Source organism: Thermobia domestica, chromosome 7 (genome assembly GCF_964235325.1).
Source record: "Thermobia domestica chromosome 7, izTheDome1.hap1.1, whole genome shotgun sequence".
Taxonomy (NCBI): domain Eukaryota; kingdom Metazoa; phylum Arthropoda; class Insecta; order Zygentoma; family Lepismatidae; genus Thermobia; species Thermobia domestica.
Genome location: NC_137460.1, coordinates 47,729,796 through 47,746,706, shown reverse-complemented (window position 1 = coordinate 47,746,706; position 16,911 = coordinate 47,729,796). Strand labels below are relative to the sequence as shown.

General features: G+C 36.9%; 1 protein-coding gene across 2 annotated transcripts in view; it reads right to left on the bottom strand.

The window, feature by feature from the left end:
* Positions 1-13,065: 13,065 nt before the first annotated feature.
* Surf6 (Surfeit locus protein 6) overlaps positions 13,066-16,911 on the bottom strand; it is a 30,784-nt gene continuing 26,938 nt past the window's right edge. For both annotated transcript variants that reach the window (XM_081764576.1, XM_081764577.1), the window contains one exon: positions 13,066-13,750. In XM_081764576.1, the coding sequence (XP_081620702.1) occupies positions 13,113-13,750 (638 nt within the window). In that variant the 3' untranslated portion in view covers positions 13,066-13,112. The remainder of the gene's footprint in view (positions 13,751-16,911) is intronic.

Genomic DNA, 16,911 nt, shown 5'->3' with positions numbered 1-16,911 from the left:
ACCGAGAGCCATAATAGTGCTACCTACTTTACAATGAGATTCAATCATGTTAAACTGATCCTCATATGCATCAACTGGTGACCTAGGCAGAAAATAAACTAAAGAAAAAATGAAAGTTTAGAATATGTATATTTTACAAGTAGACAGTCACTAAGCGAAATACCTGTTTCAATTTGCATTGTTTTATACTTAGTTTTTATCACGATTACCACTCCACCACTTTTTTTTAAATTTGAGCTAATACTATCTCGGTCACAACGAAAAACACAGTAACAATTGTCACTTTTATCCCATCGTGAAGCCACGTTTCAGAGACCGCAGTTATGTCAAAATTATTGCATACTACACTTTGATAAAATTCAGTTGTTTTTGTTCTTAATCCCCGACAGTTCTAGTACAGTATTTTCAAGTTATACCGATACATGCAGTTCGTTTCAAGTTTAACAGTACTATCTGACATCGCACCACTATTGTCAATGTAATACACTAAACTTATTTCTTCCTTAGAAGAACCCTTGTCACGTTTTTTTGTCAAGGTGTGGTTGAGTTCATTGACATCGAGGCTTGCTGTTGAGACGAAGAGGGAAAGTTACCATGCGTATTCTCTATTCCATGAATACATGTGCAGTTTGTATATAAAGGATGCCGCCTTCTATGTGTGGGGGCTAGTGCCATAAATAAGTCATCGTCCGCGATAACTTGTGGAAAACACCCCCGATAACTAAATGGCCAACCAGAACCCTCATTTCCTGCATTTGACAACCGCTCGTCAGGTCCACGTGGAGTGCTTAGTTGCCACAGTTCCAACCGCTGTCCTTTCAGTCAGTGTTTAGAAGATTGCTGTTCAACATATATAGTTTTCTTATATATATACTCTATATTATATTCGATTGTAACAAGATGTGGAGACCCTGGGAGCAAAGTTCAGCGAATGAACTTGTAAATAACATGCAGCAAGGTGATCAGACATTGCAACCCCGCACATGCGGTCAAAAGAGGGTTGGAGGGAGGAAGGGATACTGTTGTAAAATCCAGCAGGGGAAGTTCAAACAATTTGCCGAACTGCACATCTATTGATGGAATACACAATACTTCTGCTTGGGGGGTAGTTGTTGACCTTGACCAATTGCACTGGGGGAAGGGTGCTTGACACCACCCACTTGCTCACAGAGAGAGAGAGAGAATAGAGCTGTCATTTTCAAGCTCATACAGAGTATTTTCTACCATCAATGAAGAGGAAACGAAAACTAAGATATGCGTATTTTCCATTTTCCCTAGCCTTATGCATGAAATTTTGAAGCTTACGACTTTCATTCCTCACAGCGTATGAATAATCCTGAGATATAAATACCGCAGAACCACAAGTTTTTTACTAGCTCTTAACGTTTCTTCCTTCTTAATGTCCACAAGAACTTACACACTATTGGTCGACATTTTCCAGGAATTTTCCTACAAATTCTGTGTGCACATTGTATGGTGTTATCTGTAACTTGAATTTCGAGCCTTGATTGGAGCAAATTCTTTAGCTTCTCATGCATTGTTTCCCAACTTTCGCCTTCTTCTTCTTGCAATCCATGTATGATTAAATTTTGTCTTCTCGAATGGTTCTCCAGGTCATCTAACGTATCTTGTCTCAGATTTCGCACTTGCAAGTTCACTTTCAACATTTGTCACTTGAAGCACTAAGTTATTCACTGTTTCGTTTAGTTAAGTGATTTGATTTAAAATCGATTCGTTGGAAATACGCACACTGTTTAGTATCTCTTTCATTTCAGCCAGTACGCTTCTTTGGGTAGGAGGAGGACCCGGATTGGATTCAATATTTGCCATTAATAATAATGTAAATAGAATTATACCATACACATAGTACGACTTACTTGCCTGGCACTTTGTTGATTGGTTGCTTGATCTGCAAAGTCCGAATAGGCCGATACGGGTTCTCGAAATGAAATGAAATGAAATCTTTAAGTTTTACGTCACACGGTTATGCCGGTTAGGCTAAAGGAGACGGTGATGATGAGTAATGAATGAAATGGTGGAATGAAGAAAGTGGGAGGAAACGGGAGAACCCCGAGAAAACCCACGCACACGGTGTTTGTCCACCACAAAGTTCACTTGGCGGGGGCTGGGATCAAACCCGGGACCCCAAGCACCAGAGGTGAACGCTCTACCACTGAGCCACCGCGGCCCCACGGGTTCTCGAAGTCATGAGCGACATACCTATATTAACTTCACGGTCGACTACACACGGGAGCTCTTAATAAGCACGTCCACTCGCCACGACCTCCACTAACTGATTACAACGATAAGTCTCCAGCGCACCGTTCAAAAGTTTACTCAGAATATTTGGTCAGCACTGGACTAAAACTGTTAAAGCACCCTCCATATAGTCCAGATCTCGCTCCCTGTGACTTCGCAGTGCCCCCCCCCCCCCATGTGAAGACCAGACTGAAAGGAAGGCGTTTTACAAGCCAAGTCTTGCCAAGAGCTTGGGACGATGAGTGTGCCCAGATCTCTGCCGCAAGATGGCAGTTTATTTGACGACTAGTTTCGAAAAATGGACAAATGTGTAATGTGTGGTGGAAAGTATCGTCCTTTGAAAAAGTATAAGAAAGAAGGTCGTATTGCAAAACTTTCCTAGTGTCCTTTGTATTTACTAGAAATGTAAGTTTATAGACAATAACAAATGTAAGATTTTTTTTTTTAAATCTTGGTAGTTCTTTTGGTTGGAAGATCACAGCACAATTTAAAAAAGGCTACAGTAGCTCAGACGCTTTATAAGTTTGGCGACTACTGATCTAGATGAAACAGGATCTGTAAAATCATACATCTATATAATGACGTCATAACGTACTACCCAACCAAAAAGAAGTTTCTTGAAACTTATACAACATTTTTGTGAGTCTGAAAAAAAAAGCTACGTTGTAAAACGTTAATCCCATATTTAATCATTTTATAAACTTTGGAACATCATAGCCTAAGTTGCATAAGAAAAAGAATCTGTTGTTTGATTGGTACTTACACATACTTAAATACAATGTACGAGCCTTATGTACGTACGTCTTGATATACATCTATATATTAAAAATTACAGTTTTAGTAACAATTTTCTTGTTACATTAAAACCTGTACCTTAATTTACTTTTGTACATAGTTTCCATCAATAAGACACTTATCGTATTGTACAACAAGCTTTCGAATACCAAACTCAAAGAAGTTTGCCGCCTAATTTTTAAGTAATAAAACATAATTAATTCCTTCATTGAAGGAAATCATCCAATTTAATTTAATCTATATGTAAGCTTGGTTAAGTAGTAAATGTGTTACCAGTCGCCAAGTAAGTAGTGAGTATGCATCTTTGGAAAGCACTTTATTATTTCAGGAAGTTTTTCCTCTTTATTATTATTATTTCTTACTTTCTCCGGTTTCTTCCGTGACTAAACGGGGCAGTTCATTTTTTCTTGGTGCTGCTTTACTTTTGCCGCATCACATTTTGGAAGATTTACAGGTAAAATTCAATACTTAGCATGAAAAGACATATTTATAAAGAACAAATTTCTGCAAGCGATAGAAGTAAATATGAAGTAATACACTTGTATTTTATGTTTACAAGTGTAGGGTTACTAATGTAAAATCATTACAAGTGCTTTACGACGGATAAAATAAGTGAGAGCGTATGAAAAATGACTACTAGAAACTATTTTCCACCGGCAGTATATTTCTGTAGTGTACAGAAGCTGTATTTTATGTTTACAAGTGGAGCGCTAGTAGTATGAAACCATGACAAGTGCTATTGAAACTTGTATCATTGCCAAAATCCACTCGTTTTTACTACCCTTGCCTATACGTATACCCACCTTAGCTGACGCACCTGCTCCCTTCCGACGCAGCCCCTCGTTAACGCTAGAGCCCACGGCTTCACCCTGTCCTGGCTCGGTTAGATAGCATTCGTGCTTTTAGTAGCCACCTAGCACAGGCTTTTTTTTTTGCACTGTAGTATTTATGTATACATCCAGACGCCGTATTTATACACAAATAGTAAAAGAATTGGAATTCTTCAACAATTATTTCGAGTGGTGCGCCGAAAGTAAACCTGCACGTTTTTCTTTGCAGTTTATAGCAATCTAAAGTATACCGACGGATTAATTCACAACCTTAGTTGTTCTTTTACCTTCATCAATCCTCCATGCTCCTTCCAGATCGGCTATTTCTTTTGAAGACCACAGTGAATCCTTTATTTTTTAATGCTGTTTTTCTAAGCATTAACTCGTAAGATTGAAGATCTCAAGTTTGAACCCCGTGGACTTGTTTTCAATTCTCAAACCATCGATCATTTAATTCAAGTACAAGATCACGTGACACGCTTCAGCTTGTTTGATAGAGAACTTGTATACAAATGCAATTAGCATACACTGGGATAATGAACCTTTGACAAGCCCGAAACCAAATTTTATATTTAAATTTGATCCAATCAACACTTAAAACTTTATAGATGTGGCACCCATCGAACAAACCGAAGTCAAATTTATGAGAAGATAAATCTGACAGCCTTGCACTTTGTTTGATTTGGCGCGCAGTCAAATTTAATTACAGTAGAATCCCTATAACTCGGTACTCGATAACCCGGCTGTCCGGATAACTCGTCTACACCCTGACAGGGCGGAAGAAACGTGTAGTGCGGAAAACAGGACGTTACACAATAAAAAAAAAAAAAGTAGCCAGTTTTTGCAAAGTAGGCTAATTAATTTTCATTATAGACAGTCAGCTTTATGCTCTCATAAAGTATTTTTCTGAGATCTGTCTTATCAGATAAATTACTGTGCAGTGTGTATTCATTAATGTTCATTTTCATATATAGTAAATGCTCTATGCCTTCATAAAGTACGTATTTTTCCTTTGTTTAAGGGTATTTGGGTAGTTTATTCTCTATTGTATATTCAAGCAACACCCAAGTACAGTACTGTATTTTCTGAGGAAATACTCGTACTTATTAAACTACAAGCAACACCCAAGTACAGTACTGTATTTTCTGAGGAAATACTCGTACTTATTAAACTACATTCCCGATAACATAGCATTTTCACAAATTCGACCACCTTTCGGTCTACATTACGCCGTTTTCGAGACTCGACTGTATTCAGAAAAATTCGACCAACATAAATCAATTTACGTTTTATTACAATATGCTGTACAGGGTAGTCCGGAAGTGGGCGTACCTCCCGTTTAGTTTCAACAGTATAGTGTTAGTTATGGTAGAATGTCCGTACACAGTTACCTTAAAGTCTTAACATTGGTATGATCAACATCCATGTCGTAACACAGCTGAAATCTGCGCCAAGTTCTCGCAGTTGTTTTGCGGAGATACTCCGGAGTCACGAGGGTGAAGGCGCGTTCCACAGCTGCTCGTAATGCCTGCTTTGTGTGATATCGAGTGTTTCTTACTTGTTGCTTTATAAAATCCCAGAGAGCATTGTATGGTATCGTCAGATCGTGACTTCTTGGAGGCCAAGCAAAGGGTTACGCCCATTTCCGGACCACGCTGTAGTTGCGTCAACATTATCAAGTGCCGACTGAGTTATCTTTGCTCTCTCACTAACTGTAAAATATGTACGAAGTAAACAAACATTATGTATTATTAATAAAGTTAAAACATTAATGACTGGCACAGAAAACAAGACAAGAAATTGAAAGTAATACAATTTAGAAAGGAAACTGATTTGGTAATGTGATACAATTTTCCAGAAAAAAGGAAGAAAGAAAGTACAAATTCGTAACAAAAGTTAAATATATCAGTCACTATTCACGGTTCCAGTTCCAAATACGATCACTGACTTTCGAAGAAAATAAAATATACTAATGTCAATCATTTGTGACTTTTTGTTATGAAACGCAGCCACTAAAATGCTTGAAACACTATAAGCTTAACTTTCTATGAGCGCAAAGCACTTGCTTTATTATAGTAACTCGGGCAAATACACTATATGAAGGCCACTTGTATGCAATACAGTAAATTATAAACAGAAAATAGATTTGACTTCTAACAAATAATCATTTAAATAAATTACGATCTTTCCGAAGAGCTTTCACACGCAGTAAGCGTACGACCGTTTCTGCCACTATGTATAAATACATATATATATATATATATATATATATATATATATATATATATATATATATATATATATATATATATATATATATATATATATATATATAATATGGCGCTAAATTCGTTGTACAAAAGCAGAGGAGTGATTTCTGAGAGTGAAACAAACAAAAAAGTTCCAATAAACATAGGGCGAAAACCCTATCGTTTACGTGTTATAGGCTGCCGAACATGAAAAAATGAATTCTAAAGGTCCATCCATAGCGCCAAAACTATGGGACCTACTGTAGTCGGGTCAAGACTTCACATAGGAACTAGTATGTGCTCTATCCAAAAATACGTTTTAGAATCCTAAGGCACTCACGCAACAATTTTTACGGAGGTAGTTGCAGAGTACTTTATATCATAGACCCATAGTCCAACTCCCTTTATAAAAATTGTTGTGGAAGTACCTCACGATTCTGAAACACGCTTTTTTGGATAGGGCACATACTGGTTCCTAAGCGAAGTCTTGACCCGACCAAGGTAGGTCCCATAGTTTTGGAGCTATGAACCTTTAAAAATCATTTTTCCATGATTTCGGCAGCCTATAACACGTAAACGATGGGGTTTTCGCCCTATGCTTATTAGAACTTTTTTGTTTGGTTTACTCCCAGGAATCACTCCTCTGCTTTTGTACAACGAATTTAGCGCCATACTGTATATATATATATATATATATATATATGGTGTTTCAAAACAACACTGACAAGTTTGGAAGATGATTCCTGACACCAAGATAAGACAATTATAGACCAACCTTGGTGCACAAATACTTCCTTTCGGAGTTATAGGCTGCCGAAAACATGAAAAAAGGAACTTTAAAGGTCCATAGTTCCAAAATTATGAAACCTACTCTACTCGGGTCAAGACTTCACTTAGAAACTAGTAAGTGACTTATCTAAATATCCAAGTTTCAGAATCCTGCGGTACTTCCGCAAGAATTTTTATAGAGGTAGTTGGTGAGCGCTTCAAATTATATGCCCATAGCCAAACTTCCTCTATAAAAGTTGTTGCGTATGTGAGACGCATCGCACTAAGAAGATTGCCACAAACAGAAGAGTAATCACAATAGTCTCTTCTGACGATCACACTTATAAATAGGATAAAACAAGACGACGATGAACCGTTCATACAAGTACAATATAGAAGACCCCAGGGGAAGTAGATAGAAACGAAGGAGCGCAAACACCGAGGTGAACTCAAAGATACTGCAGCGGACCAATCAAAAGACCTGTCCGAAAAGAAAATCTCACAGGAGGTTAAAAAAAATCGTCACTAAAGCTCACACAGGGTCCCAAACAAAACAAAACAAAACAAAAAAAGCAGAGCACGCAGGATACAAAATAAAGAACTTGTCGCAAGGACTCCCCCAGGATGCAGCAAACCAAGAAGAAAATTTGTGAATAGCGCACGCAGGTGAAAAACCATAACAGAGACAAGTGAAGCACTGCACCAACGCAACACAAAAGGAGCAAAACAAGTCAACAGCAAGCAGGGACAATAACAACCCCATAACTGGAAGAAAAAGACAACCTTCACATGTGTCGTTAGAAGCTATCCGATGAATAAAAGATGTAAAACAGAACTACTCAAACAGAAAATACGTATCACCAATGCAATCAAAATACAAACAACAAAAGAACCAGCACCGGTTTTTTGAAACTTTTATCAGAAACGCTAACGTCATTAACAATTTAATAAACCAAGGTATTCGCAATACAGGATAGAAATATCCAAAAACGAACAAGGTCATTGCTATGTTAGAAATGTTTTCAATATGGACATTCTAAATATAGGTAAATATCAACCCATAGTGTACTTTCGCTGTGCAAAGGAACATTCGATTAACAACCCATGCAATAACCCAATCAACAAAAATGTCTGTGCTACATGTGGCAATGAGGAACAGAGCTGGAAGTAGCAAATACTCAGCTACACCAACCATCACTAACCAAACAAGAATCCTAACCGTCATCACAAATAAAGAGCTTACTGAGTGAATGCAAATCGAGCCTCACAAAGACCGGAATGAAGACAAGCAGGAAGAAAAAACGAATGCAGGGCATAATTTAACAGAATATTTATTGATTACACAATAATAAATGTGTTTATATGGATTTTTGGCACCCCTTCTCAGTGTGGTCTTACCATTGAATTGCCCATGCATGCAGCATGACTGATTATTATTATTATTATTATTATTATTATTATTTTACCAGTCTTTTTGTCCCTCTATCAAAGCCATCAGTTAAAAATCTTCACGTGCTTTCTTATTTTCGTGTGTAAACTTCTTTCGTATTCATCTACACATTGTAACAGACATGCGTATATAAATGTCTCCGTAAAGATAGAAACCGAGACATACACTTCTCACTGACAGATGCTTTATTGTACTAACTGCATGGAGAAGAAGCACGCAGACACATGGGTGATGCCTTACTCTCTGTCAGGATACAGGCTTTCCTGAGGGACGTCCTCTTCTTTCTAAATTTTCTATTTCTGTTTCGGTCTCTTCATCACAATTCCAGAAGATGAATGCTATAGCTGCACTCGAAATGGCAGAAGCCAATATTTTCACCTGGCAGATGGCCCAGAAAACTTACTGGAATAACGTCGCCAAGAGAAATACTTTTCTTTCTTCATTGACAGTACAGTCAAAAACAAACTTATATGAAACAAAAATATGTTTAAATATCCTCTGTACAAAATCTTACAATATATATACGAATTTTCATATATATATATTGATGACCCAAGATTTAATTAAAAAGTTATTACTTCAAATTTTTAAGTTGTCTGTTTTTCAGAACGTCAATACACTTTCTTTTTCTTCTCAATTACAGTCTAATAAATAAATAAATGAGACCTACCACGATACCAGAGAAACTTGGTCATAGAGACCGTATGCCATCTTCTGAAAGCACTTGCCCTCGCACTAAAACGTAGAATAAAATAAAAGTCTGGTTCCTACCCTATGCAGTCACATTTATCATTTTCTGTCCTTTCCGCTTCTTAGTATTAAAAAAAAAAAAAAAAGTCCGTTAAGTGTAGCACATTTTTTTTTACAAATCGCGTTGTCCTCGGAAGTTCTGGCAGAGAATTTTTCCTATAAGCTTCGCTGGCTTGAAGTATGGATTTCAGTTCCTAGGCGGGCTCCTTAGACTGGTAGAAACTAGAGGATATGACTTCACTCTCTTCTTGGATCATCTTAAATAAATACTCTTCGGGACATCCTAAACTTTATCTCAATGATGATGACTTTTGGGGGGAGGGGGTAATGATGCAATGATTCTCTCTCATACTTCAAATTTAATCGACTTCTTTTTCAATACGCTGTTACTATAAGGGGCGATCAACTGAAACCCGTTCGTTCCATATATTGTTGGTATACTGCGTAGGAGACTGTTTGTTTAATAGTGTGTAATGGCGTCCCTGTGTGTTGAGTGTAGGAATGTTGTTGATGTGTGTTTCCGTTTTGCAGGTATAACGAATGAAAAATGGCGTTAAAGATCGCCAATCCGTCCAAACAGGACCAGCGTGTCGTCATCCAGTTTCTGAGTGCCGAAGGTTTCCAACCAGCTGAAGTGTTCCGGAGTATGAAAGACGTGTATGGTGGATGGATTAAATACTTATGCATCTATCCGCAGCTATAGCCGCATTCACCTTTTCACGCGTGTCTTCTATGGCAGCAACATGGGCTTGACCAGGATGGGGTTGGGGATAATCAGTGGTTTGTTCACGCCCCTTCCAAGACATTCTGGCCCAGACCACCACTGTTGTTTTGGAGACGCATGCATCACCATACACGTCTTTCATACGCCAGGACACTTCGGCTGGTTGACAACCTTCGGCACTAAGAAACTGATGACAGCACGCTGGTCCTGTCTGGACGGATTGGGGATCTTGAACGCCATCTTTCACTCGTTATACCTGCAAACGGAAACACGTATCAACAACATTCCTACACCCAACACACAGGGACATTAGCCATTACACACTATTAAACAAACAATATCCTCCTACACACTATACCAATAATACATGGAACGAACGGGTTTCAGTTGATCGACCCTTATATTAGTACTATCCAGGATTGTGTAGTTTTGTTGTTTGTGTTGTGCTTATAGAAGTGTTAGCATTCATTCCAGAGTAGCGTGTATAGATCAGTAAATACTAACAGCAAAATATAATTACAGTTTACAGTGAGACCTTAACTGTTCAAAAACTAGATGCAATCAATATTTCAGAGTAGCTTATAAGCACAGTTTTGATTGTTGATACTTAGACATTCATATTTATGTTAGTTCACTTTTTTTAACTATAATAGACACTCATATTTATGTTAGTTCACTTTTTTTTAACTATAAGTCTTGAATATGAGAGAGAGAGAGAGAGAGAGAGAGAGAGAGAGAAAGAAAGAGAGAGAGAGAGAGAAAGAAAGAGAAAGAGAGAGAGAGAGTATTGTAGGATATGGATATGTGTTGCTTAAAAACCGTGATACAACTAGTTACTTTTCGAACTCCTGCGCTAACGGTATAACTATTCTTTATTTCGCTGCTGAATTTGAAATCTTTGCTATAATTTGCTGTTGAAAAACGCTGACCTATTTGCCAAATCCGTTGGGCCACGCCACTTTATGCATCTCAACATAAATTTCTGAGAAATAAGCATCATCTACATGCACGTACATGACTTTTTAGAGGTTCACTGAAGAGTGTGAATACGTGATAAAAATTTTGGAGACATCGAGACGCAGAACCTGTGTTTAATACCTTTCTAGTTCTTAAAAAGCTTTCTCATTCAGCTCTGTTGATAATAATTAGTTGATTAGCACGTCTCTGTGTTTTCATGTGGGGTGAAACGAACAATGATGACCTGCGGTAGGGTGCTTTCGTTAAAAATCTCTTTTCGTCTCTTCTACAAAACAAGACTTTCCATGAGTCCTCAAATTTACAAGGGGCAGAAGTTAAAAATGAAATGCTTATACAGCCGAACAAAATATACTGAAAACGAAGATTTATACTCTATATAAGTAACACAAAACATAGTAACTGTCACAATAGAAATAAAGTACGTTGAATAGGGTACACTTTGCAGTGTTTCCAAGCAGTGCAATCATATGTGGAATTAAACTTCATTCACTAAGGATATCTTAAGACATTGTCTGCTCGATTTATTTTAGGTTAACAGTCCAGCTTGACATTTTTCTTTCTTTCTTTTAAGTGCTACTGGTTATACCTGGCTTTTCTAACCGATGTCACGAACAGTTCTGTTCGTGGAGTGTATCGCGAAATTCTAGAAATTAAAAATAAATTTTATGTCGTCCAGAAGACTTATAAGTAATTGGATAGTTCGTGGGGTGTGTTGCAAAATTTTAGAAATTAAAATAAAATTTACGTCGTCCAGAAGGCCTATAAGTAATTGTACAGTTAGGAGTTTAAAGCAAAATTTTAGAATTTAAAAATAAATTTTATGTCGTCTAAAAGGCCTATAAGTAATTGTACAGTTAGGAGTTTATAGCAAAATTTTTGAATTTAGAAACAAACGTTATGTTGTCCAGAAGGCCTATAAGTAATTGTACAGTTAGTGGAGTGTATCGCAAAATTTTAGAATTTTGAAACAAATGTTATGTCGTCTAAAAGGACTAAGTAATCGCACAGTTCATGGAGTGTAACGCGAAATTTTAGAATTTAAAAATAAATTTTGTCACTTAGAATACTTGAAAGTCTAAACGTTACACCACACATTTTAGTTCCATGAAATAATTAGTAATAAGTTAAAATGAAGTTTAAGATTAAATCAATCAATACTGGTCAACGTCTGCTACATTGCTCAATTCTACTTGCCGATACAGTCTGATGAAAATAACGTTAAGTTATTAAAACTGTCACGGCTTACTATAATTTTAATAAAAATGTACATTCTCTGGTCAGGAAAGTATTAATTTTATGTACTAGTTCCAGAGTCGAGATGGATGCAGTTATGTAGGATACAGAAACTTATTATTTTATACTATTATAATTAATACTAGCTGAACGTGCGCTCTGAACACAGCGCATCATTCCCATATGAGCATGAGTCTCATTGTTATTCCTCACAACATCTGTACATGACCCTTTACCGACACAAGTGAAGGACGTCTTGGTAAAAATCGGAAAGGGGTTCGATTATTTCTTCAAGATTTGAGAAGATTGCAAAAATTGCAAGATGTTGCACTGTTTGCAAGATTTGAGCCTACTTACGGTTGGAGTTCCGAATTCATGTATGATCAGTGTTTTCTTTCTTCTTGCATGCAGTATGTAATAAACAACTACATTACACACACAATTAATTATAATGTCAATGATAATTATATGGTGTTCATCGGGCAAAACACTCCAAACAATAAAGATTCATCTTAGACTGGAGAAATGGTTATCCTTTGTTTTTCATTATGATTTGGCCATGAAAGAAACGCCAGAGAGATATACTAACCCAGTATACAAAAATGTATGGTATTGGAATGTATAACTCGTAGAATATGATGCTTCACTTTTTTAAAATTTCATTACTTCCAGTGTACCCCTAAAAAATGTAATAATGAAATAACGGTTATTTTTTTTAAAATATTCAATTAGAACTGAACAATCTACACAAGATTTGCAATCGATCAGTAAAAAAGGCATTTTTCTAGATCTTGTGGTTGTGGTTTCCGAGATATCACTATCAAAAGAATTGGTCACAAACATATAAACATCCACAAACATATAAACGTGACAAAAGTGTGGCATTTTTAACATACAGATTATCATAAAGGAAAAACTAATAAGTCTCTCGCGATAACGTGCGAGTTATGTAAAGTATGTCGTCAGTCGAAAGAAGGTTGGGAACCACTGGATCGTTTATCTTTGACTAGAAAAAAAAACGATCAAAACTTGACTTCAATACATTTTAATTACAACATCAAGGACAAAAACAGGTACTACGTAAACCCAGGTATTATCTTTCCTTTCTTAATTAATTTCTTCACTTTATTCTGTTTCTTTTCCTTCTTTTTCTTTTGAATACTTTCAAACCTCTTTTTCTGCTTCTCCTGTTGTCGCTTTTCCACCGTTTCCTTCCTCTCCTGCCACTTTTTTTTACTATGTTTCACCTTTTCCTGCTTCTTTTTCACGGATTTCTTCAGTAATTCAGGATCATCTTTCACTTTTACCCCTTGCGCCTTTTGAATAGCCGTTTTCCATGCTTCACTTTCCACCACGTCTCGCACCTTTCCTTCGCCTTCTGTCGCTTGAATTTCATTTAGTTTCTCTTTCTTCTTCTCCAACAGTTTCAACATCTTCTGCGGATCTTTGGGCTGTTTCTTTTTACGGTTCGCTTTCACATTCTCAGCACCTGTTTCTGAAAAGTCAAACTTACTGAACACTATTTTACCTTCACTATTGTACACGGGTTTCACAACTTTTACTTGATTTCCTGTGTTTGGAGAGTCAAGCAGTTGTCCTTTGTTACCTCTAATCAGCTGTTTCTTCAGCTTGCGTTCTTGTTGCTTCTTCTTTTTGGTTACTTTCACCTTTAAGCTCTTCTTCTTTACTCTTTGACGGTAGTTAAGCCTCTTTCCTGGATTAAGGAAAAGAGAAAGAAAAAAAAAACATATTATTATTATGCTTAAGGTTTTAAGTCTTTGACATGTTTTACATTATTTAAAAAAAATCTTGTTGGGTAAGTTTTGGAAAGATTTAGAAATACCTTTAATAAACAACAATAATGATAAAAATAACAAGAGGAAGAAGAATATTACTAGCTTTCCGTTTTTTATTGAGTTGGGGGAAGGCTTTATCATATTTGTGGAAATATAAATAAAAATACCACGAAATATATAAAAAGGTCATAAAAACTCTCCGCGTTTTTTGGTACAATCCGCGGCAAAAAACCTGCAACATGAGGATTTTTTTTTTTTTTTCATTCGCTCAGTCGCGTTACTCTTAGTCGGTTACCTAGAGCATTCGAAAACCGACGAGTTATCATCATTGCGAATGATTTCTATAGTAGTTTTGTTTTTTTTCTTTATTTCCATAAGTGAAAAAAAGAAAAAAAAATAGGAAAATTTGGGAGGGAAAGGATAGGGAAGGAAAAGAGACCAAAAAAGGGAAAATTTACAAAAACGAAAAACAAACAAAAAAAAAACTAAGAATTTAACAAATAAGTTTGAATCTAGATTGCTTGTTTTTTGTGTATTTCTGTGTGTGTGTTTGGTATCTGTGTTCTCTGCGTATTTATGTTTTTACCTATTGGCTGCTTCTTCTTTTTACCTTAGGCTTCTTCTTGTTTCTTGCAGGTTTTCCCTGTATGATTAGGTTTTTTCACCCATATGTTTTATATATATATATTTAAATATATTTCTTTGGTATTCACCTATTTCTTTCACTGCACTAATGGTTTTCACCTGTGTTTCCACACTAACACTTGTGCACCAAAACTAATATTCTTAACACTACACTACACTGTATGCTTTTGCTGTCACTAACACTAATAATCACTGACACTTATTTTTCACCTATATGACTTTCTATTTATATATACTCGTATATATATATATTTAACTTCACCTTGCACCACATGAATTTCTGGCTTAACTTAAGCTTTTAGTTTTTCAGCCTGTATGTTTTTCCATTTATTGTCTACTTTCTCTCTTCCACATACTAAAAATTTATCTTTTCATTTTACTCTAATACTGTATTCATTATGTATTTATTTCTTTTAACCGCTCATTTTGCGTTCCTTGGTATCTTGGCTGGTTCTTATAGACTGGGTCCGGGGTCCACTCGGAGCACTTAGTGTGGACCCCGGTCCGTTGTATCCCAGTGCTATCCTCACCAAATTCACCTGGCGCCCGAAACGGTAAATGCGGTGTTTTCCATTTTGTACTTTCTTGCCATTACCCTATTCCCTCCCGTGAACCCACCACCACTCTCCACTTCACGCACTCTTCTTCACACACTCTTGCACCGGAATTCCTCTTCCAGTCCCTTGGCTGGAGGTGCATACTTTCATTCAATTGTTCCCGGTGGGAGACACGGATTTCCTGTGTTTCCTCTCCTGGAGTCTTTTCTCCGGTCCAGGAACAAGTCTCACATTCGTTCATTTTCTTTCATCCATCACTTTAATTCTCTCCATTGTTTAAATTTCTTCTGTACATATTTCTTCTTATATCTGAGTATTCATTAGTTATTTTTTTCAATTTCTCACAATCTTCCTTACTAGTTAATATTTCTTGTAAAGTCTTGTTTCGAATATCCCTTCTTAGTATCACGTCATCTTCCATTGTTGGGCACCACATAATGTGGTGTTCTGGTGTGCCAATTTCTCCACATTCACAGCTTGGTGTTCGTTTGGATTTTATTTTATACAAGTAATCTTCATACGGTCCATGTCCTGTTAGGAAATGAATTATTCCGTAAGTGGGATTTAAATGTTTTATTTGTAGTCTATCTTTTATGTTTGGAAATATCTGATGTACTCTGTGAGCTCCTTCATACCGTTGCCAATCTTCATTCCAAATTGCTATCATATGATCTTCAATTTCTTTTATAAACGACAATTATATAGAAACGTTATAGAAACGACAATTGATGTTTACCTGTTACACAATGTGCTCCTCATGTGCGCCTTTTTTCATACATGAAACTTTAACTGCCAAACGATACCTGGAGATATTACAGGATTAGATACTGCCAAGTCTGCTGTCCGAAGATGGTATATTTCCCAGTTTTTTTCAACACGACGGTGCACCTCCCTACTTTGGCATTTGGGTGCGTCAGTACCTGAATGAACAATTTCCTGGGTCATGGATTGGTCGCCGTGGGCTAGTTGAATGGCTTGTTCGATCACAAGACCCCACTCCAATGGACTTCTACCTTTCGGGCACATTAAGGCTATAGTGTCTGGTGTAAAAATTCGTTATCTTCATCATCTTGAGCAATGTATCATGACTGCCTGTTAACATTTTTCCCCAGCCACTCTGCTCCGTGTTCATAGTAATTGGGAGAGGCGTCTGCACACGTGCTTTGCTCAGCCGGAGCACATGTGGAGCACAGATAAACATGAATAACAGGTAAACATGAATTGTCGTTGTCCATAATTTCTCACCAAATAAAGATACCATGAAATCAGATTTCAAATTTGACATCCTGAGCAAATTTTAGCCTAAGGTCATGTATCACATGACCCACCTATCGTTTGAAATAAAAAAAATCCAATATCGTTTAAAATCCAAGATGGCGGCCGTCTGCGAACCATTATCCTAAATGTTTCCCCTAGCTCTATTGTATAATTCCTACATAAAGTTCAATAAAAATACATCCGTACGGATTTTGACCTTTTGCCATTGGTAAAGGAATTTTGAAACGCCCTGTACATAAATGAAGATTAATGCACATATATATATACCGGATGTTCCAAAATGATCTTTCCAACTTTGATCGCTGTAGGTCAAACATATGGATAGATCGAAAGAGGTGTGGTTTGGGGCATAATGTTCATACACACCTTAACTTTTGTTCTATACCAACACTTCCAACTAATTTCTTTTGTCTCTGCAGGTGAGGCAATGACGAAAATGATAACCTTCCAGGAGATGAAACAGTGTGTGGGATAGTGGATCGAAACCAAATCTACTACCTATGCCCAGCGGGACTTCCGGACGCGTTTACAGACGCGCACCCTCATCACATAAGACTATCCTGCAGTGGCACACGAAGTTCAAGGAAACCAAAAGTATC